The sequence below is a fragment of the Bos javanicus genome, chromosome 6 (assembly GCF_032452875.1).
Source record: "Bos javanicus breed banteng chromosome 6, ARS-OSU_banteng_1.0, whole genome shotgun sequence".
Classification (NCBI taxonomy): domain Eukaryota; kingdom Metazoa; phylum Chordata; class Mammalia; order Artiodactyla; family Bovidae; genus Bos; species Bos javanicus.
The window spans coordinates 103475032-103501274 of NC_083873.1; the positions used below are offsets into that span (position 1 = coordinate 103475032).

The 26243-nt window shown below is 50.8% G+C and overlaps 2 protein-coding genes across 2 annotated transcripts in view; both read left to right on the forward strand.

The window, feature by feature from the left end:
* Positions 1–16396, forward strand: part of JAKMIP1 (janus kinase and microtubule interacting protein 1) — a 155876-nt gene extending 139480 nt beyond the window's left edge. The window contains exons 18-22 of the mRNA XM_061420778.1: positions 576–653; positions 4062–4265; positions 10667–10732; positions 13955–14030; positions 15160–16396. Coding sequence (XP_061276762.1) covers positions 576–653; positions 4062–4265; positions 10667–10732; positions 13955–14005 — 399 coding nt within the window. The 3' untranslated portion in view covers positions 14006–14030; positions 15160–16396. The remainder of the gene's footprint in view (positions 1–575; positions 654–4061; positions 4266–10666; positions 10733–13954; positions 14031–15159) is intronic.
* A 96-nt stretch (positions 16397–16492) lies between these two features.
* Positions 16493–26243, forward strand: part of C6H4orf50 (chromosome 6 C4orf50 homolog) — a 142832-nt gene continuing 133081 nt past the window's right edge. The window contains exons 1-2 of the mRNA XM_061419244.1: positions 16493–17664; positions 23131–23529. Coding sequence (XP_061275228.1) covers positions 23234–23529 — 296 coding nt within the window. The 5' untranslated portion in view covers positions 16493–17664; positions 23131–23233. The remainder of the gene's footprint in view (positions 17665–23130; positions 23530–26243) is intronic.

Below are 26243 nucleotides of genomic sequence, written 5' to 3' on the forward strand. Positions count from 1 at the left end.
GGGTGTCTAGTCCGCCTCCATCACCGGTGAACCGTGGGATCTAGAACAAGGCACTGGTCCTCTCTGGCCCTCTGTTTCGTCCTCTGCAAAACCAAGTGGCTGCAACAGCTGAGCTCTAACCCTGAAACCCTCCAGTCAGTTCTGGAGAACTCATGCTTGGGGGGACTGAGTGATGGAGGGTGGGGAGGACATGTCCAGCAGGGAGAGTACCCAGGAGGTGGGTGATGTTGCTGGTTGGGGGAGAAAGAGCCACATCAGAGAACTACTGAGATGGTCTTCAGAGGGATTCCTACAACCTGGGCTTGGGGAACCAGGCCAGGCACCCAAGAGGAAGGAAGCTGGGGGTGTGGGGAGAGGTTTGATGGAGGTTCCTGGGCCTGGGAGGCTCCTGCTGGGGGTTCACACAGGAGCGACCAGGGCAGACCTGATACCCCTTCTCACCTGAGCACCTGATGGGTCCCCACCTCAGTGGAACTGACTCACTCTCCAGCAAGTGTGAGTAGGCTGGCTCTGAAGAGCTGCCTGGTGATGGGTCCTTGTGCTGATCTTGACCTTGGGCACCTTCTCTTTTTCAGGATCTGTTCAGCAGGCAGAAGGGCTACCTGGAGGAAGAGCTGGACTACAGGAAGCAGGCCCTCGACCAGGCTTACCTGGTAGGACCGGAAGTGGGTTGGATGTTCTGGTTCTTTAGAGTTAGCACTACAGGCTGCTCTCCCTTGGGGGCTGATGGCGAATGTGGGGTCCGTGCGGTGCTGAGTGGGCAAGATCCCAGTGCTGCCTCCACGTTTCGGTTTCAACCTGAACAACTGTACAGATAAATGGTCACTTTTTCCAAGTCAGTCATGATTTTTCCAAAATATTTACTTAACTTGATCATTTTCTCTGGGCATACTTATTCATACTTATTCAGTTCTGGGCTTCCCTGGTGGCTCAGACAGTAAAGAATCTGCCTGCAATGTGGGAGACCTGAGTTCGATCCCTGGGTTGGGAAGATCCCCTGGAGGAGGGCATGGCAACCCACTCCAGTATTCTTGCCTGGAGAATCCCCATGGCCAGAGAAGCCTGGCAGGCTACAGTCCACAGGTTGCAAAGAGTTGGACACCACTGAACGACTCAGCACACACACTCAGTTCTAGTAACCATTTGAAATGAAGGAAAAGAAACTTTCTGCTTATTAATATTTTTATTAATATTTATTTACATGCTTAAAGCCCAGAGCAAGTTTTCCCATAAGTAGCAAAAAGAGACGGTCACAAAGGAACACAGAAGTGGGACTTGCCAGGCAATTCAGTGGTTAAGACTCACGCTTGCACTGCAGGGGCATGGATTTCGATCCCTGATTGGGGAACTAAGATCCCACATGCTGCATGGCGTGGCAAAACTATCTTTTTAAAAACAGAACACAGAGGTAAAGCAGTGAGTGGAGGGCAGGTGATCATCAGAACAAGAATTATTTGTCATGAGGTTCTGTGCAACATCAAGCCTGGGTCACAGAACCAGTTGTGGGCTTCCAGGTGATGAGTGTGAGGAGGGACCACGCTCAGGTTCATAGGTCATATGGCTTTGAGGGGGCGTTTCCCGGATGTTCCCCACATCAGAGAGAACTCTGAGCTCAAGGCTGCTTTTTCAGGAAGAAGCAGTGAATAGCAATATCTGGAGCAAGACTTTGCCTAGATCATTTGTAGCTAAATCTTTTGACAAAGAGGGTTTCCACCTAACAAATGCAGAATCAATAACTAAACATTAACTTGCAATCCCCACTTCCATAAAGACAGAGAGCAGGAGGCTGGGCTTAGCACAGGCAGGACATTCTGGACGTGAAGGCTGGTCAGCCTCCTCTTGACCCTTGACCCTTCATGTCCAGGCTCCGGAGGCTTGAAACCCCAGGGCAGGGAGCCGCAGATGGTGAAGGTCGGGAAGGTTTCAGCCTCATCAAGACAAGGTGTTTTCCTCTCGATTGTCATTTCTGGGCATACAATGTTGTAATGGTGGTCAGAGCAACTGAAAAATGAGACCATGTTCATTCTTTTCTCCCTCTCTTTCGCTTTTTTGGGTTTTCCTTGATTCTATCTATCTATTCTATCTTGATTCCATCCTTTTGCAAATACCCTTTCTTGCTGCATTGTACACCATCTCTGTGCTCCCCTGGGCTTCCCCAGTAAGTTCCTAGGAATACTATTTCAGGGGATAACAAGAAAACCTGTGGCCAGAAAAAAAGAGGGAGAGTAATTTTGTTGACCTCTGGCTCCTTAATATGCTTAAGGATGGGCTGAGACTCCAAGAGGAACAGAGGAAGTCATATGTCAAGTTCACAGGTTCTTGGGCCCTCTTCTCAAGGGACATCTTGCAAGGCTGGTGTTCCCCAGCACACTCTGGGAAACTCGGTGTCCACCCTTGGCTGTCAAAGTGCTGTGTGCAGAAAGGCCCTGGGGGACCCTGAGAACCCGAGTCCTGGTTCTGCAGAGGAGACCCCTGGGCAGGCTGATCCTGTTGCTGGGTAGAAGCAACATTCTTACCTGAAGAACATTCCAGGAGCTTCTCTGGTGGTCCAGTGGTTAAGACTTCGCCTTTTAATGGAGGGGGTGTGGGTTCTATCCCTGGTCAGGGGGCTAAGATCCCATATGCCTCAAGGCCAGAAAACTAGAAAAACCACGGGGGCAAAATTATGACAAACTTAATAAAGACTTTAAAAATGATCCACATCAAAAAAAAAAAAAAGGAAAAAGACTATTCCAAAGCCTCGAGTGGGATTTCAGGCACATGTTGAGGTTGGAGCTGTGATCAGTGTGAGGCTGACCTGAAGAGTCAGGGAAGTAAAATGCTCCCGAGGGTGGCAGTGCCATGTGCCCAGGCAGAAGCGAGGAGAGCAGGTGCCAGACGCACACCTGTGTTCCTTTGTCATCGTGCAGAGTGAGATGGCACAGGGCCACAGTGAAGCTTCCGGAATTGGATGGTGAGATCCTGGCTGGAAACTGGCCACTTGGGGGTCTCCTAGGAGTTCGGCTGCTGAAGGGGGGCAGCCAGCAGGCACAGGCAAGCTCCCACTCCATGGGGACCCCTTGGCTGTGTCAGTGGACACATTCCCACCTTCTAGTTTCCTGGGGTGATCGCTGGAATTGGGAGAGAGGAAGCCAATGCCTATTGGCTAAAATTGGTCTGGTGGGCCTGGAATTCCCTTGCAGAGTTAGCACAGCTGTGCTGAAACGGGGGAGGCTACAGGAGTAGATGGCCACAGGCACAGAGGGCTACCTGTGTTGACCCCCTGCTTCATACCACTTCCTGCCTCTTCCTGGCAGTTTCCATTAAAACTGGTTGTTGGCCGGTAGCATCTTGGGAAAAGAAGGAGCTGCTCCTAGCAAGAGATTCAGGTGGGGATTTAGGGGAAAAGAGAAGGAAATACTGCTTTCTCTCTTTCATCCTTAGGTATTCCTATAAGGTAACTGTATTTAAGTGTCTCACCGTGAAGTTGAAAAGAAGTAACTTCCTCTCAGGATGAAAACTCTGAGCTTTCACAAAGATCCCCTCCATTGGCTACTAATCTCTTATGTGCTTCGCTAACCAAGGGAGTCTTGCTTTTTGCGGGGAGGAGGGAGCAATGAGGACATTGCCCCCAGTTGCTTGGGGTTGAAATCGCTTTTCTAATGAGCCAGCTGAATGCCAAGTGCCTGCAATTTGGAACACATTTTCCCACGCTACTCCAGATAAAAGAGATTTGTTTCCCAAGCTGGAGACAGTAAATTGGAAGCCAAGGATAAAAATAAAGACGAGTCCAATCAAACCTCTCTTTGAATCAGATATTTCAAGAAGGGATTATGACTATTTTTTCTTTATCTGTGGAGAGCAGAGCATCTTGATTGAATAGAGTAAGACATGTTCTCAAAACTGTGTGCAGGGAACTGGAAGGGGCTCCCTCACCCCACCCCGCTCTGCTCTGCCCGCTGCATGCCTCCCCACCCCGCCCAAGATCCCCCAGCTCAGCCTCGCTCAGCTGCAGTGTCCTGGGGTTTCCTGCCGCCCCCACCTTGTGACCTCCCACTGTCTGTGTCATGTGGGTCGCTCAGAAAATCCAGGAGCTGGAGGCCACGCTGTACGATGCGCTGCAACAGGAGCCGGGGCGGAGGGCCAGCGAGGCGCTGAGCGAGGGCCAGCGGGAGGACCTGCAGGCCGCCGTGGAGAAGCTGCGCCGGCAGATCCTGCGGCAGAGCCGGGAGTTCGACAGTCAGATCCTGCGGGAGCGCATGGAGCTGCTGCAGCAGGCCCAGCAGGTAGGGGAGGGGCCGGCAGGGGGAGGGGCCTAGCTGGTAGGGGTGGGGCAGGCAAGTGGGGGAAGGACTGGTAGGGGGAGGGGCCCAGCAGATGGGGGAGGGGCCGACAGGTAAGGCAAAAGACAGGCAGGGAGGGGCAGGGGCCGGCAGGGAGGGGAAGGCCCAGTTGGTAGGGAGACGGGCCGGCAGGTAGGGGGAGGGGCCAGCAGGTAGGGGGAGGGGTCAGTAGGTAGGGGTGGGGATGGGCATGTAAGGGGAGGGACCCAGCAGGGAGGGGAAGGGGCAGGCAGGTAGGGGGAGGGCCCAGCAGGTAGTGACAAGGACCTGGCAGGTAGGAGCAGGCGCCCCGCCGGGCACCTCTGTCCATCGTCTCCACTTCTCCACCCCTCCTGCCCGCTGTCGGAACACTGACACCTCTGAGGGCCCATTCGCTGGAGAGCTGGCCGTAAAGCAGGTTTCCGTGAAGTGGGGGTGTCTTCCCGTGGACGCCCTCATAGCCCGGCGAACCCTCAGTGATGGAGGGGGGGTTGCTCACGGGCACACTATACCGCCCACTGTTTCTAATCATACATTTGAACAAGGTTCCCACCCTGCTAAATGATAACACAAACCAAAGCGAGGCGTCCCCGCTTCCTCCAGCATCCGTCTTCTGTTTAAACTCAGGTTCTTGTAACAAGGGGCGCCGGCTGGCCGGTTTGCTTTGGTATTCCTAAGTGTGTGCGACGTCCTGTGTGAGCCTCTTGTGCTGCTGAGCACACGGGGGCCTGGTTCCCAGGACCCGTCGTGCTGCTGGAGCTGAGGCGGCCCCAGGGTCTGGCAGACCTTGGAGGCTCACTGCTTTAGATCTCTTACCCCATGGCACTCCTGCGGGTGAGACGATTACTTCCGTTTCCCTGATGCGAAAGCTGAGACTCAGGAAGGTTAACTCATGTGCCTGAAGGCTCTACAGCTCATAAGGAATCCTGCCAGTGAGGAAGGATCTAGATAACCATTGGGAATCGATGGCACCGAAGGAGAGGGAGACAGAGAATTGGAAGAAGGAGCCGGTGGAGAAGTGCCTTCTGTCCGAGGCAGCAGAGGCCCCGGTTAGGACTAAGAAGCGAGGATTCCCATTGAGTGCAGAAAAAGGGGTGCGGGGTCGGGGCAGGCACAGCTGACTGCATTTGGTTGAGGAGTGAAAGGGTCGTGACCAAAGGGGAAAGGGTAACTGGAGGTATGAACGCGAGCTCTTCATTCCATTCTTGATTTGGGCGAAGGGACTCCGGGCAGCCCCTGCAGGAGCCCCTGGGCTCCTGTGCTGCTGTGATATGCTCGCCAGCTACTGAGCTAGCCGGCTCTGATGGGCGTGGCTCCTGAGGGACCCGCCTCTGATGGGCGTGGCCCCTGAGCCGGTCTGATGTCTGGCACGTGCTAGGTGTTGGCTGAGCACCTGGAGCTGCAGCACACACAACACATACAACACACAACTTTCAGAGCACGACACAATATAGCACATATAACACACGACAAAACACAGCACAGCACCGTCAGGGCCTCTGGCAGCACTCGGCCGTATCTGACCCAGCCTGGGGCACCGGATGCCTGATTTGACCAGGACACATCCGAGTTTGCCATGGGCTGCAGCGGTCTGTCTTGCCTGCATCTAGCCCATGGGATGCAGTGACGTCACCAGTGTGACTCCTATGGACGTTTTATTTTTCAAGCACTGTTAACTAAGGGGAAAAGTGGATGTAGAGGGCAAAAAATCAATCAGCACATGGCCCCTTTCCCAACAGACTCATTTGGCACATTTACACCATGTTCTGCTGTAGTGCAGATTGGAGTTAATCCACTCATGCCAGCTTGCTTTGTCCTATCCCTCCCCAACCGCACAACCTCTGTCCCAGCCAATCTATCCACTGCACCCCAGAAGGCTTCCTAACACAGCGTAGCACCACCCTTCCCCAAAGACCCACCCTGGCTCCCCAGTTCCCAGAGGATGAAGCCTAGGTTGCATAACCTGACATTCTGACACCCCTGGGCCCCGTGCTCACCTCTACAAATGCATCAGCTGCTTTTCTCACCAGCTTTTCCTGCTCCATGTCACACTGTTTCCATTTGTAACTTTTCTGACATTTGCATGCCAGGCACTGTTCTCTGGGCTGGGGACACAGGGCTTGCCCTCTTGAGGCTTATATTCCAGAGCAGGGAGACAGACCAGTGCTGGCACTTAGAGGAGGCTCCATAAATGTTGGTTCATTGAGGGTCACACCAACCCTCTGAATGGGGGCCATTGATGCAGTTTCACAGGTGAAATGAGTGAGGCTCAAAGAGGGTAAGCAACTTGCCCAAAGACATAGCCAGGAAGTGGCAGAGCTGGGATGTGATGGCAAGACTCTTTTGAACACTGCCCCTTCCAGCCTCCCATAACCAGGTGAGAGGCTGACCCTGGTTATTTTTTTTAAAAAGTCATGAAAGACTAGAATGAGAGTCAGCTTCTCAGGCTGATTTCTTTTTAGATAAAGATAATTTTTTCACTTAATCTTTTTTTTTTCTTTTACTTTATATTGGGGGTATAGTTGGTTTACACTGTTGTATTAGTTTCAGGAGTACAGCAAAGTGATTCAGTTTTACATATACATATTTCCACTTTTTTCAGATTCTTTTCTTATATGATTTATTACATAATGCCGAATAGAGTTCCCTGTGCTATACAGTAGGTCTTTGTTGATAATATATTTCATATGCATATGTTAATCTCAAACTCCTCATTTATCCCTCCCACCCCAACTTTTCCCTTTGGTAACCATAAGTTTGTTTTCAAAGTCCATGAGTCTGTCTCTGTTTTGTAAGTAAGTTCAAAAAATGGACAAATGATCTAAATAGACATTTCTCCAAAGAAGACATACAGATGGCCAAAGAGCACATGAAAAGATGCTCAACATCACTAATTATTCAGTTCAGTTCAGTTCAGTTCAGTCGCTCAGTCGTGTCCGACTCTTTGCGACCCCATGAATCGCAGCATGCCAGGCCTCCCTGTCCATCACCAACTCCCGGAGTTCACCCAGACTCACATGCAAATCAGAATTACAATGAGGTATCACCTCACACTTGTCAGAATGGCCATTGTCAAAAAATCTATAAACAATAAATCTGGGGAGGAGATGGAGAAAAGGGAACCCTCCTCCATTGTTGGTGGGAATGTAAATTGTACAGCCACTATGAACAACAGTATGGAAGTTCCTTCAAAAACTATACATAGAATTACCGTATGACCCAGCAATTCCGATTCTGGACATGTATCCATAGAAAACCATACTTTGAAAAGATACATGCACCCCAATGTTCATGGCAGCACTATTTACAATAGCCAGGACATGGCAGCAACCTAAGTGTCCATCAACAGAGGAATGGATAAAGAAGATGTGGTACATACATATAATGGAATATTCAGTTCAGTTCAGTTCATTCGATCAGTCGTGTCCGACTCTTTGCGACCCCAGGTCCATCCATGCTGCTGCAAATGGCATTATTTTACAGATCAGCTCACCAAATTCAGTTCAGTTCAGTTGTTCAGTTGTGTCCGACTTTTGCAACCCCATGCACTGCAGCACGCCAGGCCTCCCTGTCCATCACCAACTCCCGGAGTTCACTCCATCGAGTCCGTGATGCCATCCAGCCATCTCATCCTCTGTCGTCCCCTTCTCCTCCTGCCTCCAATCCCTCCCAGCATCAGAGTCTTTTCCAATGAGTCAACTCTTCGCATGAGGTGGCCAAAGTACTGGAGTTTCATACTCAGCCATTAAAAAGAATGAAATAATGCCATTTGCAGCAGCATGAATGGAGCTGGAGATTATTATACAGAAGTAATATCTCTCTGTCTGAAGTAACTCAGAGAAAGACAAATGCCACATGACATCACTTGTATGTGGGATCTAAAAAAATGATACAAAGGAACTCAGACTGATTTTCAAAGCCCAGAAGTTGTTCCTGGGAGATTTTTGCAAACCCTTCGAAAACTATAAGAGGTTGTCCCCCCTCCATGTGGCACTGTGATTTCCAAGGCACTGTTCCCTGGGTGCCCATTTCACCCCCAGAGTCACAGGGTCACAGTGTGGTTATTACAGAAGAGGGATTCCACAGAGAGATTAACTGATTACATGACACCCCAAAGTCCACCAGCTGGTAAATTTGGGGCCTGGGATCCAAACCGGAGTCTAGCTGAGTTTGTGCTCATTCTTAGACGATCCCCGCCTTGCAAGGGGATTCTGAGGAGCGGTCACTGTCTCCCTCAGGCGGAAGAAGGTTAGAAACATTTCCGGTCTCCTTTATGGAGCACATACTCTGCCAACTTTACTCTAAGCATTTTGAACGGGCCTCCCTTGTGGCTCAGCTGGTAAAGAATCCGCCTGCAATGCAGGACACCTGGCTTTGATCCCTGGGTTGGGAAGATCCCCTGGAGAAGGGAAAGGCTGCCCACTCCAGTATTCTGGCCTGGAGGATTCCATGGACTGTACAGTCCATGGGGTAACAAAGAGTCAGAGATGACTGAGTGACTTTCACTTTCTTTTTTTTATCAATTCACTCTATTTTGCTGCCAGTGTGATCTTTCCAAAATCAAAATCTCATCATTTCCCTACTTAAAACCCTTCACAAACTCCCCATGACACCCCTAAATCTTCAAGCTCCTCACCAGAAAGCTTCTCACTGGAACATTCAGACCCTCTGCCCCCTGGCACCCCCAGCTCCCTGCACACACATCTCATTCCTTCTGCCTGGATTCCTTCTCCTTTCCTCATCTGGAAAACCACCATGGGCTGGATTCTATGCCTCCTCCAGGCCCCCCAGCCCACACCTCAATTCCTTACCCTCCTCACCTCTCTGCCAAGCTTGCCCTTCCCTGAGCCCCCATATAAAATAACACCCCTTCCCTTTCCCTACTCCACTTGACTTTCTCTGTGATGTCTGTATTTATCCAGGGCATCATCCATGTATTTGCGTAGTTCCATTGTCTGAATCTGATGGACCACAAACCCCTTGAGGCCCTAGGCCTATTGAGCCATACCTGCTGAGTAGGCACAGGGCCTATTGAGCCATACCTGCTGAGTGGGCACATGTGCCCACAGTGGTGATTCTCAGAGTAGGGTCTCCAGACCAGCAGCATCCCCATCACCTGGGAATCTGTGGGGAACACAGCTTCTCAGGCCCCACCCTGGAACTGATGGGTCAGCAACTCTGGGGCAGGGCCTCTGGGATCCACAGGGCCTCCAGGTGATGCTGATCTGAATTTAGGAATCTGGACAGAAAGTTTCTCCAGGCCTGAGGATGGGTCTACAAGCTTAATTCGGGCTGATGTAAATTGCCTGGCCATCAGTCCGACAGCCTTTTCCCAAGGAATGAGGTGTCCGTCTGCATTCAGGACTGGTAAGGCTAGTAGCTGTCCCGGCGTATCAACCCTGTCGGGTGATGAAGCGCTATTGGACACATGACAAACTGGAAGAGGTCGTACCTGCCAGGCCTCCTGGTGAAACGCTGCGTGGAACTGGAAGGAACAGATTGATAAAGCACCGGTGGGTGTGCACCCCAGGGAGCATTCGGTGGGTGCAGAGCCAGGCAGGTGGCCATCTCTCCCTGTTGGCCCAGGACTGATGAGTTTCTCAAGACTCTGGACGTTCAGTGCTAAAACCAGGAATGGCCCAGGCTCACAGGGACAGTTTGTCATCCTTAAACCTTCTAAGAACCTGGGTGCCCCCATCAACACTCATCTCCTCTGCCCCTGCTCCCAGGCTCCAGCTAAATAAATCTTAGACATGTCATTTGGTGCTGCTTCAAATCCATGAGCTTTATTGACCTGCCCAAAAGGCACCTCCGTGTCTTGGTCTGATCTTGATGTTTATGTTTTCAAAAGATCCTGCCTTAAGAGTGCAATCTGTTTCCATGCGTTTCAAGAACAGGCAAAAATCTACTTTTAGTGAGAGGTCAGAATAGAGTCACGTGGGGGCCTGAGGGAGCCTCCTGAGTGCTGAAGAGGCCCTCAGTCTTGATTCAGGGGGTGGAGAGACAAGGCTGTTCAACATATAAAAGTGAGTCGAGTTGCCCACTTACTGTTTGTGTGTTAAGCAGCTTATTGTTGTTCAGTTGCTAAGTTGTGTCCGACTCTCTTTGACCCCATGGACTGCAGCATGCCTGGCTTTCCTCTCGTCCACTATCTCCCAGAGTTTGCTCAAACTCATGTCCGTGGAGTCAGTGATACTATCTAACCATCTCATCCTCTGCCGCCCTCTTCTCCTCTTGCCTTCAGTCATTCCCGACTCATTTCCAATGAGTCGCTGCTTAAACACACTACACTAGACAAACAATGAAGAGTGAGATTTGAACCTGGAAAATTTACTTTTTCTGATACAGAACTTAATGTGTTGCAGAGAGTGCGAGAACTGGAGGATAAGCTGGAGATCCAGAAGCGACACCTAAAAGAACTGGAGGAAAAGGTAGGTGGTGTGAGCTCGTGCCAGCCCCTGGCGTCTTCCATGAACCGCTCACGTGGAGTATTCTCTTCTGTCAGTTTCATGAAGCCTAAGGAACAGGCTCTGTCTTCAGCCCTCTCTTCTCTGCCCGTGTCCCCCGTACTGGCGGTCCAAGAAATAAGTACTTTTCTAGGGAAGAAAGTCTGAACCCCTCTAACACTACCTCACTGGGAAGGGTGAGGTGACTTTCTCCATGGACTCATTCTCCTTAAATGACACTTAGGCCTAGAACCAATGAGTGTTCTTCCCTTCAGGGAAGTCTCTTCCTTCCAGCAGGAAGTGAGGCTGATGCCCAGTCCCACTGGCCCCTATGGTTGTCCCCACTTTACGGGTGAGGACACTGAGCCTGAGAAAGATTCAAACACCTGTCCACAATCCCACAGCTGGGGAGGGATAACCCGGGTCTCCAGGGATTCCACAGTCACCCTACCAGCGCCCCCGCCACATACTGCTGGTCCAGACAGATAAATGAATCCATATACGCGGCATCTTTGTTAGGGCACTTACCACTTCTTGTTCGTCTGCCCAGTGGCCAGGACTTCCTTGAGTTCAGGGACCAGCTTTTATTTATCTCTTTATCGAAGACAGTTCTTGCCATGAAATAGGGCATCATCAAATGTTTGCAGGATGAGTAATAGATGAGTAGAAAACCCAGACTTCCCTGATGGCTTAGACAGTAAAGAATCTGCCTGCCATATGGGAGACCTGGGTTGATCCCTGGGTTGTCGGGAAGATCCCCTGGAGAAGGGACTGGCTACCCACTCCAGTATTCTTGCTTGGGAAATTCCATGGACAGAGAGCCTGGCAGGCTACAGTCCATGGGGTCACGAAGAGTTGGATGTGACTGAAGGACTAACACACACACACAAACACACTCACACAGAAAATCCACAATTGCACATTTTATGTTGTAGAGGTAAGCTCATGTTTGGGAATAGGTGATGGACTCTGCCCCCAACTTTGGGGGTGGTGTCTGTTGGGGACAACATGCGTCAAAAAAGCTTTAAGGATGATGTGCTGCCACCCTGGAAAAGAAGATGGAGAAAGGATATTTCTGAGCTTCAGGTGTCTGACTCATTCCATGGACAGAGCAGGGCCAAAGTCACGAAAGCCACCAGAGGGCAGATTCACGGTTGTCTGCAAATGGGATGACAGCCCACTCTTTCTAGAGGGAATCAAACACAATGGCCCAAAGAGATAGTGCAGCTCTTCAGATGCTACACCAGTTTTCTTTCCTAAAAGTCAGCTTTTACACAGATTAACTCACCTTCCTAGCGTCTTCCCTACTGTACCTGGAGCCCCAGGGCCTCCCAGCCTGCACAACCATCAGTGTCCTCACGGGGGCAGCAGAGGGTAATGGCTGGAGGATCTGGGCCCATTTTCCTGAGTGCCCTGGAAACCCCTTAGGAATTTCGTTTAAGTAGACCCCTAGAGTCCCCATCCGGCTTCCCTAGTGGCTCAGCTGTAAAGAATCTGCCTGCAATGCAGGAGACTCGAGTTTGATCCCTGGGCCAGGAAGATTCCCTGAAGGAGGGCATGGCAACCCACTCTGGTATTCTTGCCAGGAGAATCCCCATGGACAGAGGAGCCTGGCAGCTACGGTCCATGGGGTTGCACAGGGTCGGACACGACTGAAGCAACTAAGCAGCAGCAGAATCCCCATCAGACAGCTGCTCACCACTCCCCCCACCCCCACACAATTCTGCGGTTATTTTGAGCAGCCAGTGAAAGCAAAAGTGTTAGTCGCTCAGTCGTGTCGGACTCTTTGCGACCCCATGGACTGCAGCCCACCAGGCTCCTCTGTCCATGGCATTCTCCAGGCAAGAATACTGGAGTGGGCTGACATTCCCGTCTCCAGGGTATCTTCCCAACCCAGGGATTGAACCAGAATCTGCATTGCAGGCAGATTCTTTTCCACTAGTGCCACCTGGGAAGCCATAAGGATAAGTTGAAGTGAAAGTATTAGCTGCTCAGTCTGTCGGACTCTTTGTGACCCCATGGACTGGAGCAGCCCAGGGGGTCTCAAGGATACTTAAAGGATACTATTGGCCTGGGCTGGTGGAAAAATAACTCCAGCCACCGTGGTCAGCTGTCAGGAACTCTTTCCCCACCACATGCCACAGGGTGGTCTCGGCAAGGACCTCGCCATTCTCAGGTCTCAGTTTCCCTATGTAGAAAATCAAGAGCTAGGTGATTCTAAATGTTCCTTCTAGCTTTAACTTCCAGTGATCCTAAAATGTGTTTAAAATTTGTTGGCTGTCTGGATGTTCATTTTTTCAGTAACAATTTAGGGGAGCTATTACCTTGAGGTTTTGGGAAAAAAAACAATGAATTATTTTCAGACACCTCAGATAATATTCAGACATGTTTCTCATAACCTAATCTCCAAAAAGAATCACCAGCAATTCTTTTTGAATAAATCAAGTTGTAAATAAGCTAAGGAAGATCTCTATTTTCAAACTGATCTGTACAATTTTTCACTCCTTTAGGGCCACTTTTTTTTCCTGATATTTTTTTCTTTTTAAAGCAGAAAAACCAGAGGCATAAAAGATTTTAAACAATGACTCTCTTGGAAGAGTGGGCCCTGGCAGGGATGTGGGAGGGGGAGGGGTTCTGTTTGTCTTCTGGTGGGACTGGGTGACCTGGGACCTGGGTGGAGTCTTCCTTGATCTTTGTATGCATGTCATGCCCCGCCTTTGGTGGGACCATCAACCATGACCATCAGCGGGTTCTTCCTGGATATATACTATCCTGCCACATTCTTCAAGGAAGTCACACCCCAGCACCAAAAATTCCTGGTCTGGGAATGTCAGTCCACGCCCTTCTTCTTGCCTGGAGAACCCCATGGACAGAGGAGCTTGGCAAGCTACACGGTCCACGGGGTCACAAAGAGTCAGACATGACTGAGCGACCAACACTTCCACTACGGTGTACCTCTCCCCCGTCTGTATTAGCCAGATGTTTGCAGACTCTGTGGGGTAACCCACCCTGGGCAAGGAATCCCACAGAATGGGTTTCTCAGGTGGAATCAGCTTCTGAAGCCCACTGACCTCCTGTGTCTCTTTCCAAACCCACCCCAGGGCCCTAGCTCTTGTGAAATGCTGTCATTGAATTCCATTCTACATATCTTACATCTTTCTTTCTTTTCTTCCCCCCTCCTCATTTTCTTTTGGTCTTATTTTATAGTTTTTGTTCCTTTTTTTGTTTTTCTCACTAGCATTCATTCTGTGGCCTTGATGACTTCAGTGAGCCAAGAACTCGGGTTGGTATCCTTTCATTTTCATTCATATTTTCTAAAAAGGAGATTTCCTCCCCACTCTGACCATAACATTCCTTTAGGCAATGTGGAAGGTGGCCTTGTGATAGATTGCTCAATATCAGGCCCACTGGGCTAGAGGCATCCAGGGGCCGCTGGCATGTTCCACCCCTGGGAGGGAGATGGGGGAGTTCTCAGTGAATAAGGTTGGACAGTGGAGACCTGGTTGTCACCCTATTGTTATTTCATCTTGAAAAGGTGGTTACAGTTTTGTCCAAAGGTCCTCTCTATTTTGGCTTTGGTTTTTGGTTCTCTCTGTCGCCTGTGAACCGGTAAATTCACCATACGGTCCACTATAGGCTATTTCCCGTGGAGCAGTAAAATTAACCAGAGTCGGCTTCTGGGGTCAGGGGTCTGCAGGAGTCCATGGCCTGCATACAAAACGCCCAGGAAACCTGTGTAAAGATTCCAAGCCCCTGGCCTCTCCCCCTGCCCTGCCCTTGACCGCAGATCTGGCTTTGATGCCATCCCAGCAGCTGGTCCTTCTCTAATCATTGGACCCTGCCTGTCTCACACTGAGTTCCTGCTTTGGCACCCAGGCCTACCCCCTTCTCCCTGTTCTGAGTGCCCACCATGGACTGGGGACTGCCAAGGCCCCTAGAACCTAGAGTTCTGCCCCCTGAGTCCAGCTCACGTGAGGGCCTTGTGAGCTCCAGGGATGCCCATAGCCCAGCAGCTGCCTGGACCCCCAGACTGAGCTCAGACACTGTGTCTGTGCCCAATGCCCAACCCTTGCACCTGAGGACTTTTCCTCGGGTCCTCTGCCCAGTCCTAGGACAGCACTTGGCATGTGGTTGATGTTCATTCAGTGCTTGTGTGGCAAGTAAAAGAAAGACCCCAGGTCTCATCAGACAAGAGTGAGGGTCACTATAGCAGGTTGGGGTGGGTGCAGGAGAACAGGTCATCTGAACCCCATTTCCTCTTTTCCTGGATTGTCGGGGAACGTCCCTCAGTGGGCTCGGCTGGAGGGTTCGGGACAGTGGTGGGGACAGGCGAAGGCAGATAAGCAGGGACTTCTCTAGCCATCCTAACCCTAGGTTCTTGTGTCATTTCCAATTATTTTTTAATTTTCCAGGATAGAAAAAAAGCTTATGGAATAAACTGAGTCCTATGGCAACCCTGACCCCACTCAAACCAAAATTCAACAGCAAAACAAGCTATTCCAAGCCCAGAGACTGAAACCAGAATTTGTGGATACTTGATGACAGTCCAAAGGGGAGGCATTTAGGATCTACGGCTGGGTCCTGGCTGGGTCGGGCTGTAGGAGCTCTGCAGGGACCAAGGGGAATTTGTCAAGCTCAGGGCCACATCTGAGTCCCCGCTATGGCACCTTCAAGAGCCCGAAGGGCAGAGACCCGAATACCAGGAAACTAAGTGCAATTACTAGAAACTGGTTGATTGGAGAGCTGCTGCACTGTCTGGGGACAGACCCGTGTCCTTGTCCCCACACGGCATGCCTCCCCAGCCGTGGTGTGTGTGCCCGGCTAGACACTGACTGTATACATATGTCTCCATGAGCTGTGCCCTGTGTATCCCAGAGTCTGTCAGCCAGAATGACTCAAAAATGTCCCTGTGATCTGAACGCAAAGTCAAGACCCAGTCACCAAAGCCCTCCAGGTCCATGTGCAGCTGAATTCAGCAGCTGGAGGCCAGAGAGAGACATCTGGAGCCTCACCCACTGTGGACAGTGGATGCCAGGACCTCAGATTTACAAGGGGGAAGCCACAGGCTCCATCACTCTTGTGGGTATGACATAGTGAAAGTCCCAGAGCCTGACTGCACCTGGGGTCATGGTGGAACAAGGACTGAGAGGTGGATAGAGCCCCCACTCAGACCACCCTTGGGCTTTCTCGCATCTGGGTTGTCATTTGCAAGGGGTTGGCAAGGAAGAAATGCTGTGTTATGAAGTGATTCCCTGGAGAGCCTGTGAGGACTGAGGCTCCTTCTGCCGTGGTTTGAGACCAAGTCTGCTCTCTTACAACCGGAGAGAAGGAGGCAGCCCTTCCTGATCTCGGGAGACCCACCTCTGCATCAAGCCCCTCAGGAGAACGGATGGAGTGGGGCAGCTCAGGAGGGCAGGACACCAGCTAGTGGGAGTCAAGTTTAGGAGGGAATCCCGGAGAAGAGAAGTCCCTTTTGGATGTTGTTGCAGTGAGTGGGTGGGTGGGGGAGCATCTCCAGGAGAAGACACCCGCTTATATGACTGCCCCCTCCCAAACTTTTGGAAGGAAGACTTTTGGAATCAAAATAAATCAAGTGAAATAGAAGGTAATGGCTGTGAAGGAGAGGATAGCCGTGTCTTATTGGAAGAAGCACCTGAAGGCAAGGATGGTTTTATCCCAAGGATGGAAAGACTCACTGCTCTGTGTTTGTTGGACTGCAAGAGCAATCTGTAATTTCTAGTGAGAATAACCTTTGGAGAAAACCTAAATGACCAAAATTCAGGCCACTGGAGGAATCAAGGAGGGGAGGAGAATCTAAGAAAAGAGCTGAAAGTTCTCAGAAGGACAGACCCAAGGATGGAGAACATGGATCTCAGTACAGAAGGGGCATCCAGCCAGACAGAGAGGGATGTTCAAACAAAACCAAAGGATTAGGGGGCTCTAAGCAAACAGACACCCAAGACAGCTGAGAAGCGACCATTCCTCTTTTGAAATCTAAACCCAAAGCACCGCCACACCAGCCCCATGACTTTCCAGCATCTGATGACCAAAAGCAAATGAACTGATGTCTCTGCTTGGAAAAAGCAGGCATCTGAGCACTCCAGGTAGCAATGGGAATGTAGAATCACACAAGGAACAAAAATGAAAAAGCACACCTGATTTCTCTGGAGCCAAAGAAGCACAGAGAAGCCTTGCTTTGCTAACTTAGCAGCGCAAGTCCGGGAGGTGTGCAGGGTCCCTGGGAAGCTGGACCCGCAGCACAGAGCACCCATCACCTCCCCGCTGCAGGAGTGTGGGGTCTTCTGTCCTCCTGCCCCACACTTCTGTCTACTCAGCTCTCCCACTCAGACAAGAGGATACGAACGATGGTGGCTTTGATGTCAGACCCATCCGGGTCCACTCCCAGACCTGCCACTCCCCTGCAGTGAACACTTGGCAAAATACTTGCCCCTCAGTCTTAATTTTTTCTATCTGTGGAATGGGGGTGATATTCCCACACAGCACTTCACAAAAGATTTTCTTTGGGTACAACTAGACAGTTAGGCCCAAAGACTCTTAGACACTGTCAGGAGCTGTAGCAGACAGCATTGAACACAGCTTTGTGGGAGTCATCCTCAAAGGAGACCTCATGGCCCACAGGGGACCAGGGGCCATTCTCTTTGGCCCCCAGGAGAAAGTTCAGGCCCAAGGGAGTGAGACTTACACAGGCAGGTATGGGAGCTGCCCAGGCTTAGAAGCCCAAAGTCCTCAACAAGAGCCAGCATTTCTTGTGACAGTCCTAGGCATCGCCTCCAAGGTTCCTGCCAGGGACAGGCCCAGTCACAAGAGCCACTGTACTCAGCAGGCCTCAGAGCTCCGGCAGCCCACCAGGTGCATACTCGTTCTCAGAGGCCATCCACAGCTCCCTGCGAGCCCAGGTGAGGCACAGGGCTCAGGGCTACTGGTGTGGTTGTCGCCTAGCAAGACAGCTGATCTTCTGCGCAGGTGTGGTTTCCAGGGCAGAAGAGCTACAGAGTCAACTCAGTCTCACTCAGAAAGGAGCAGGCTTGGGTCTACCCTTTACCACCTGCCTTCTAACAGATCTACTCGGAGTAAAGAGAGAACCCAGGTCAAGTTCCTGATACAGGAATGTCACGCTATGCCATGCTGATTAAGTGCCCAGCATCCCACTCCTCATTCTCCCCTCTCTCCTCACGCCTCACCCCTCCTCTTACACCCTCACGCCTCACCCCTTCCCTTACACCTCATCCCACCTCTTACACCTTTCCACCTCACCCCTCCTTTCACACCTTACCCCTCCTTTCATACCTCACCCCTCCCCTCACACCCTTACACCTCACCCCTCTCCTCACACCTCACCCCTCCTCTTACACCCTTACACTTCACTCCTCCCCTCACAACTCACACTTTATTCCTCCTCTCCTCCCCTCTCCTTTTCCTCCTCCCCCTCCTCTCCCCTCAGTTCTCGGCAGTGGAAACTTGTGAGGGGCAGAGCAGTGAAGAAGTTTAGATGACAGAATGTGCCCTGCCACCACCTTCTGGCAGCCATGTGGGCCCAGGGATCAGCCCTGCGGATGACCAGCCATTGGGTGTACCCAGGTCAGGACTTCCAGTTCTAAAATAGGAAAAGTCCTGGGTGCACTGGGCGGTTTTCCCTCCACTGCGTGTTCTGAGTTGCACTGACTGAGTCCTATATTCCAGATGCACTGACTCGGTGCCCACGGCCCTGCGGGCCGGGAGGTAGGGTGGAGGGAGGTGCCGCTGGAGCGGGGATAGCCCCAGGGGCGCTCTGCGCATGCGCGGGCCCTGCTGAGGGGCCCTGCTGAGGGGCCCTGGTCACCCGGGGAGCTGGACTCCATGATTTAGCGTTCACTCGGTGCCTTCCTGGCAGTTGCATTCTCTCTCCTCCCATCAGCCGCCTCCCTCTTTCTTGATCCTTGAGGTTGATCAGTTGAGCCTCAGGATCTGGGAGGTCTGCTCTCCCCTCTCCTTCCAGATTCAGTGTGTGATGAGTAGAAATCCCGCCTGACGTTTCCAGTACAAAAATGCATGTTTGTTTCTCTTCCATTTAACCAGACCCTGCTAGATGCCTGCCAAACTGGGCATACCAGCCAGCCAGTTGGGTGCTTCTCCCCCGAAGTTGTCTAAGAATCCTTGGGGACTCCTGCTGCTGCTAAGTTGCTTCAGTCGTGTCTGACTCTGTGCGACCCCACAGATGGCAGCCCACGAGGCTCCCCTGTCCCTGGGATTCTCCAGGCAAGAACACTGGAGTGGGTTGCCATTTCCTTCTCCAGTGCATGAAAGTGAAAAGTGAAAGTGAAGTTGCTCAGTCGTGTCCGACCCTCAGGGACCCCATGGACTGCAGCCTTCCAGGCTCCTCTGTCCATAAGATTTTCCAGGCAACAGTACTGGAGTGGGGTGCCATTGCCTTCTCCTGGGGACTCCTACAGACCCCAAACTGTGCCCCCAATTCCAGCTCAAGGGGCAGAGCTGTGGGTTTCCAGACCCCTATCAAGGCAATGGCAACCCACTCCAGTACTCTTGCCTGGAAAATCTCATGGGCAGAGGAGCCTGATAGGCTGCAGTCCATGGGATTGGGAAGAGTCGAACACGACTGAGCAACTTCCCTTTCACTTTTCACTTTCATGCATTGGAGAAGGTCATGGCAACCCACTCCAGTGTTCTTGCCTGGAGAATCCCAGGGATGGGGAGCCTGGTGGGCTGCCATCTGTGGGGTCGCACAGAGTCGGACACGACTAAAGTGACTTAGCAACAGCAGCAGCAGCAGCCTCCTCTCACCTCCCTCTCAACCCTCCCCTACCCCTCAACCTGTCCGGGGCTGCCGTCTGGTCTGAAGGGGGAACCCCTGTGCCCTGCTGTAGGTCAAGCTGTGTGTCCTTCCCATGACCACACTCAGCCTTGGGGAGCCTCACCCAGGCTGCTGAGGATGCAGGACCCTGTCCTTACAGCTGCCCTGTGGCCATCAGTGTCCTCCTCCCAGGTCTCCAGCTCTGAAAAGCCCACAGAGGTGATAATCTACCTTCCTGCCCTTCTCCCTCAGACACAGAGGGTTCATTCCAAATGGACCCCACAGTCTTAGTTACTTACCCAGAAAGACTCTGAAGACACATTCTTAAGCAGAGGTTCGGGGCCTCAAATGCCCTTTACCTGTCCTGGAGGGAGGAGACAAGATGCATCTTTACTCCAGCTGCTTCCCTAAGAAAGGGCTACCTGCTCCCTCCTCCTTGCTGGCCTGGCACTGTGATTTTTTTTTAGGTGGTCATCCTACCTCAGTCAGCTGTCAATCAATCCCCCTGCTTGAGGAGGCTCCTGGCAGCTAGGGTCCCTGGGGACTCACTGTGCCAGGCACAGGACCAGGCACTTGAGAGCTAAGTGACTCATGCAGCAGCAGGAAGGAGACTACTGTTCATCTCGTTTTGCAAGAGGCAAAGTTAATTGCCTAAGAACTTGGCACATAAGAGACAGAGTTGGACACAGCCCAGGCAGGCAGGCAGTAACTGCAAGGTGCTGCCTCTGTCCACCACCTGACAGCATGCCCGCTGTGTTCACTGGGGGCCGGGCTCTGTACAGGGGTGCTTTGCCTACAGCAACCCATTTATGCATCAACAGCGCTTGATGTAGGTGCTATTTTTACCTCCCACCCCTGCCTTTTATGAGAAGTTAAATGATTTGTCCAAAGTTCCGTCAGAGAAACACCAGAAATCTAAGGGCCCCCCCACAGCGCCCCCTGGCGGCTGATACCCGCCCCCTGCTGCCTCTGAGTTCCCCGTATCTAATGCAAGCCCCTGAGCCACCCTACACAGTGGCCATTGTTGGAAAAATATTTTAAATTTTTTCTTTTCTATTATGATTTATTATATGATGTTGAATATAGTACCCTGTGCTATACAATAGGACCTTGTTGGGGTAATTTTAAATTTTTTCCCATCATGTTTGGGAAACATTTTAAAACACAATCTTCTTCCACCAGACTACCTCTCTGCTGAGGTAGATAAGAAAGAAAACGATCATTATCAAATGAGCACCAAACCAGAATGTGATGTGCATCACAGACCATCTGTTAAGAGATTTTCAAAGGCAGAAAAGAATTCATAATCTTATGAGCCAAGGAGATGCAGCCCTGAAGATACAGATCTTCAGGATAAGCAATAATTTGTTCTCAAATAAAAGAACTTGGCAACATTAATTATTACATGTACGTTACCCTAAATCCATCTGGATATTGGGGTGACCCTCTATGTTAATTTGTTTTATACAAAGGAAAATGGAATTTCTCATACCTTTAGAATGAGGTGGTTGTGCAACTTGGAGCCAGGTGACCACTAACGTAAGCTCCGACCCTCCCACGGGAACTAGGAGATGAGGTCCTATTTTCCTTGAATGTTTGCATGCCAAAGAGATGGCTCCTAGGATCTTCAGAAAGATATCCTGGGTCATAAAACTGGCAAAAGGCTTATTTAGCTTTTAAAAGGATTTACATGTATTTCAAATAGATGAAGAACTATAAGTTTTCTAAAGTAGATCCTCTCAGAAAAGGGCAGGGGAAGTCTCGTCCATCATTTTTAGAGACGTCCATCTCTACCCTGCAGGAGGAAATGGGAGCTCATTCCAGTATCCTTGCCTGGAAAATCCTGTGAACAGAGGAGCCTGGCCGGCTGTCATCCAAAGGATCACAAAGAGTCAGACACGACTGAGGGGCTAAGCACGCATTGTCTCTTTAATGGGGCTTCCCAGGAGGCACTAGTGGTAAAGAACTCACCTGCCAATGCAGGAGACATGAGACTTGGGTTTGATCCCTGGCTTGGGAAGATCCCCTGGAGGAGGACATGGCAACCCACTCCAGTCTTCTTGCCTGGAGGATCCCTTGGACAGAAGAGCCTGGCGGGCTATAGTCCACAGGGTCCCACAGAGTCAGACACGACTGAAGCGGCTTAGCATGCACACACATCTCTTTAATGACGTCCATTATTTTAGAGAGAATTAAGCCACTTAGTTTAAATTTCTATTTATTTCTGTACCACTGGGCCTGTTTATGGCACTGGCTCCTCTTCCATGGCCAGCTGCCTCTGTTCTCACCTCCTACACCTTCACAGTGCTCTAATTCTCAAAGTAAGATCTGACCAGGCCCTCCTGCCTCTAAACACTCCAGGGACCCCCACTTGCCACACAGAGATGCCACAGTGCACATCCTGGAACCCACGGCCCACAAGTATATGGCCCCAAGTCACCTGTCCTGCTTGGGTCTTCATTTCCCCCTTGATTGTGTCTACTGGGCCAGCCAAACCCAATCGCTCCCATCACCTTCATCTTCCTGACTCTGTCCTGGGGCTCTGGTCCTGTTGCTCCCTCTCCATGGAGGAGCCTTTTGCCCACCTCCACCAGCTGCAATGGGTCATTCTCAGGCTACCTCTCCAGCTTCAGGCTCCCCCACACTCGACATGATGTGTTTCCTCCTGTTCAGGGTCTTGGTTCATCCCTCACCCTTTTAAAATATTTAAAAATACATATATTTTTTATAAAAAAATATTTATTTGGCTGTTCTGGGTCTTCATCGCTGCACGGGCTTTTCTCTAGTTGTGGAGAGCAGGGGCCACTCTAGTTAGTGGTGCGTGGGCTTCTCATTGCAGTGGATTCTCTTGTTGCCAGGCACAGGCTCTACAGCACATGGGCTCAGTAGTTGCGGCTCCTGGGCTCTAATGCACAGGTTCAGTAGTTGTGACACATGGGCTCAGTTGCTCTGCGGCATGTGGGATCCTCCCAGATCAAGGATCAAACCCATGTCTCCTGCGTTGGAAGCTGGATTCTTTACCACTGAGCCACCAGCAAAGCCCAGTCCCTCGAGCTTTCGTCCAGGCTCAGATTTGAATCCTAACTCTACCACTGCCCATCTGTGGGGCCTGAATAAGCTCCTCTACCTTCCAGAGCCTCTGTTTCATCATGCCATCTATATAATGGTTCTGAAAATGCCCATCTCACAAGGTTATCAGAACTGGACTAAGTAAGGCGAGATGGCCCAGTGCAGTGCTAGTTACCCTTCCCCTCCACCTACTCAACTCCAAGCCAGTGATAAATGTTTGCTGGACTCAGAAAGGAAGTTTAGAGCATCATTTATTGCTGGGTGAAAACTTGAGCCTCACTCTTGAGAATCTATAACACTCTCATGGTCCTGCCTGGAAATTTTATTTTACCTCTTTGTACACATTATTCAGTTTGTAACTCCAAGTGGCCTTTCTGCTTTGGGTGAGTGTGGGCATGCTGGCTTGTAAAACGAGAGGCTTTCATTCATATTGTATGATGTTTGTGCAGGTGAAACCCAAGTCTCCCACTCATAAATAATCCACCTGTTCTTGCCCTTCTCAAAGGATATTTTCTTGCACAATCTGAAGCCACCGCAGCCACCTGGAAATCTCCAGAAAGTCAGTGTTGCAGATTCACTTAATTTTATTCAGTCTTGGCCCATGAACTATGTACGGGATGGAGCCAAACGCTAAAGGACGGACTGAAAAAAGTTTCAGTTACGTTGTCAGAGCCCCCAGCAGTGATGGGTTTGATATAATGAACGTTGATGTGAAGATCGACACGTCCTGGATCTTCCAGGATGTGGAGGAGAGTGGTGAGGAGCAGGGATGTTTTCTGGGAGGAGCAGCCAGAAGTCCAGACGTGGACACGGGAACACTCAGGAAGCAGCTGGAATCCTCGGAGCAGAAGCTGTTGGCAGCTGTGGACAAGTACATGATGCCGGAGTCTGGGCTGAGGAGCAGGTAAAGATACCCTTTGGACCTCTTCTTTGTGTATGTTACAAATCCTGGGGCCTCCTCATCGTGGTAGAAGGGTGTATTGAATCGTTTCTATGGCTGAAGGAAAGGGAAGTGTTAGTCGCTCAGTCATGTCTGACTCTTTGTGACTCCATGGGCTGTAGCCCACCAGGATCCTCTGCCCACGGCATTCTCCAGGCAGGATAGAATACGGGAGTGGGTTGCCATGCCCTTCTCTGGGGATCTTCCCAACCGAGGGGTTTTTCCTGGGTCTCCTGCATTGGCAGGCAGATTCTTTACCCTCTGAGCCACCAGGGAAGCCATTCTATGGCTAAGGATGCAGGCAAAGCAGTCAGTGTTCCATCGTCTGCCCACAGCAGCCTCTGGCTCCTCTGTCTTTCCCATCCTCTGCTCTGTACCACAGGCACTGAGCCTGTTTCCCAGGCTCCCTTGCTCATTGGTTTTCATGTGGATCCAGCCAATGGGAGGTGCTGAAGGGAGGAGGAGGGAGAAGCCAGGATTCTCCCACCTCTCTTCTGCTCTGGGTGACATCTCCCACAGTGGTTGCCATTCAGTCGTGCCTTTGGCATCCTCTGTGGTCCTGTTCCTGGGCCCTGGAGTCTCCATCTTCTCTCTGTCTGTCCTTCCAGCCCCAGGGGCAGAAGTGGCCCCAGTGGTGGCTAACCTCTGGGTTGCCTGTCCACTCTGTCTGGCCTTTCATCTCTTCTGTCATCTTGGTAGCAGATTCCCTGTGTTTGATTCTCACTGCTGAGCCTCCTGGCTTCCCACATGGTTCAGTGGTAAAGAATCTGCCTGCCAGGGCAGGAGACGCAAGAGACGTAGGTTTGATCTCTGGATCAGGAAGGTCTCTTGGAGGAGGAAATGGCAACCCACTCCAGTATTGTTGCCTGCTGAAATCCCATGGCCAGAGGAACCTGTTGGGCTACAGTCTATGGGGTTCCAAAGAGTTGGACACAGCTGAGCACAGCACAGCATGAAAATAGCTGAACCTCCTGGCATAGGCTCTATTTTCTAATGGAAGCAACATGGTCCAGAGGTGGGGCATTTGAATCCAGGTCTTTATCCAAAGCCTATGTTCTTGTTTGACACCTAGTCTTGGAGGTTGGAAGTCAAAGATTAAGGTGTGGGCAGGGCTGGTTTCTCTGAGACTGCGCTCCACGGCTTAGCGTTGTCTGCCTTCTGTCTGTGTCTTCTGTGCATGTCGGTCTCCTCTTCTTATAAGGATACCAGTCATATGGGATCAAAGCTCATCCTAATGACCTCATTTTAACTAAATCACCTCTTTAAAAAAAAACTCTGTCTCCAAATACAGTCACATTCTAAGGTACTGGGGTTAGCTAACTTCAACATATGCATTTCAGGGGATATATTTGGTCCAAAGGGGCTTCCCTGGTGGTTCAGACAGTCAAGAATCTGCCTGCAATGCAGGAGACTTGGGTTTGATCTCTGGGTTGTCAGGAAGATCTCCTGGAGGAGGGAATGGCTACCTGTTCCAGTATTTTTGCCTGGAAAATTCCATGGACAGAGGCGCCTGGAAGGCTATAGTCCATGGGGTCATAAACAATTGGACATGACTGAGTGACTAACACACACAGTCCCAAACACAAGTTCTAGGGATTGACAGCTAGAAGAGGCAGGGCCCCAGCGCTGGAGAGATAAAAGTATAACCCACAACTGGTTATACCTGGCAGTGAAAATGAGGTCATGAGGCCTGGAAAAGATGGGTGGGAAACCCCTGCCAGAGGAGACCCTTCCATGTGAGGAAGAGACAGACAGCCTGGAGGCACCATGAGTGATGGAGGGGAAGGGCCTCTGTGGCTGGGGCTGGGATGAGGCCATCCTGGGAAGGCTGTATCCTGTACCCACCTGTGGGGAAATGTGGGCTGGGTCCTCAGTTCTCTTGTCCTCTGTAGCCATTCCCTTCCCCAAATGTGGGCTGTGTCCCACAGAAGCAGGGTGGAAGGGAAAGCAAGATTCGTGGCAAGGGTTCAGAGAAAAAGGCTTACCAAGAGCCTGTGGCATGGGCCACAGTGCAGGTCCTCCCACACACGGGTGAAGATAGCTGTTACTTGAACCCTGTGATACACAAAGTGATATGGGCCCCTTTTCCAGATGGGGAAACAGGCTCAGAGGATGGAATACATTATCCAGGGTCACTAAGAGCTGAAGCCAGGGTCTGAACGCACAATTGTGAACATAGACTTCAGGCTAATGTCACCATAGATTTCCTCCAGGTAAGGTACAGTAAAAGATCAATAGTGTATATTGGATATCACTTCCATTAAAGAGTTAAAATTTAAAAGTATTTATGGTAAAACTAATGCAACCACAGTGTTAGAAATTTGAGAAAGAGAACTCCACTGCCCATAACACCATCATTGTTACAAATTCACTTCCCACCTACATGCAACAAAATTAATAATAACTGAATACTTGTTGAGTGCTTGCTCTGGGCAAGGCACTATGTACATGCTCGACAAGTATTAACAGGGTTAATCGTTCAGTTCAGTTCAGTTCAGTTACTCAGTCGTGTCCAACTCTTTGTGATCCCATGGGCTGCAGCATGCCAGGCCTCCCTGTCCATCACCAACTCCCAGAGTTTACTCAAACTCATGTCCGTCGAATCTGTGATGCCATTCAGCCATCTCATCCTCTGTCATCCCCTTCTCCTCCTACCTTCAGTCTTTCCCAGCATCAGG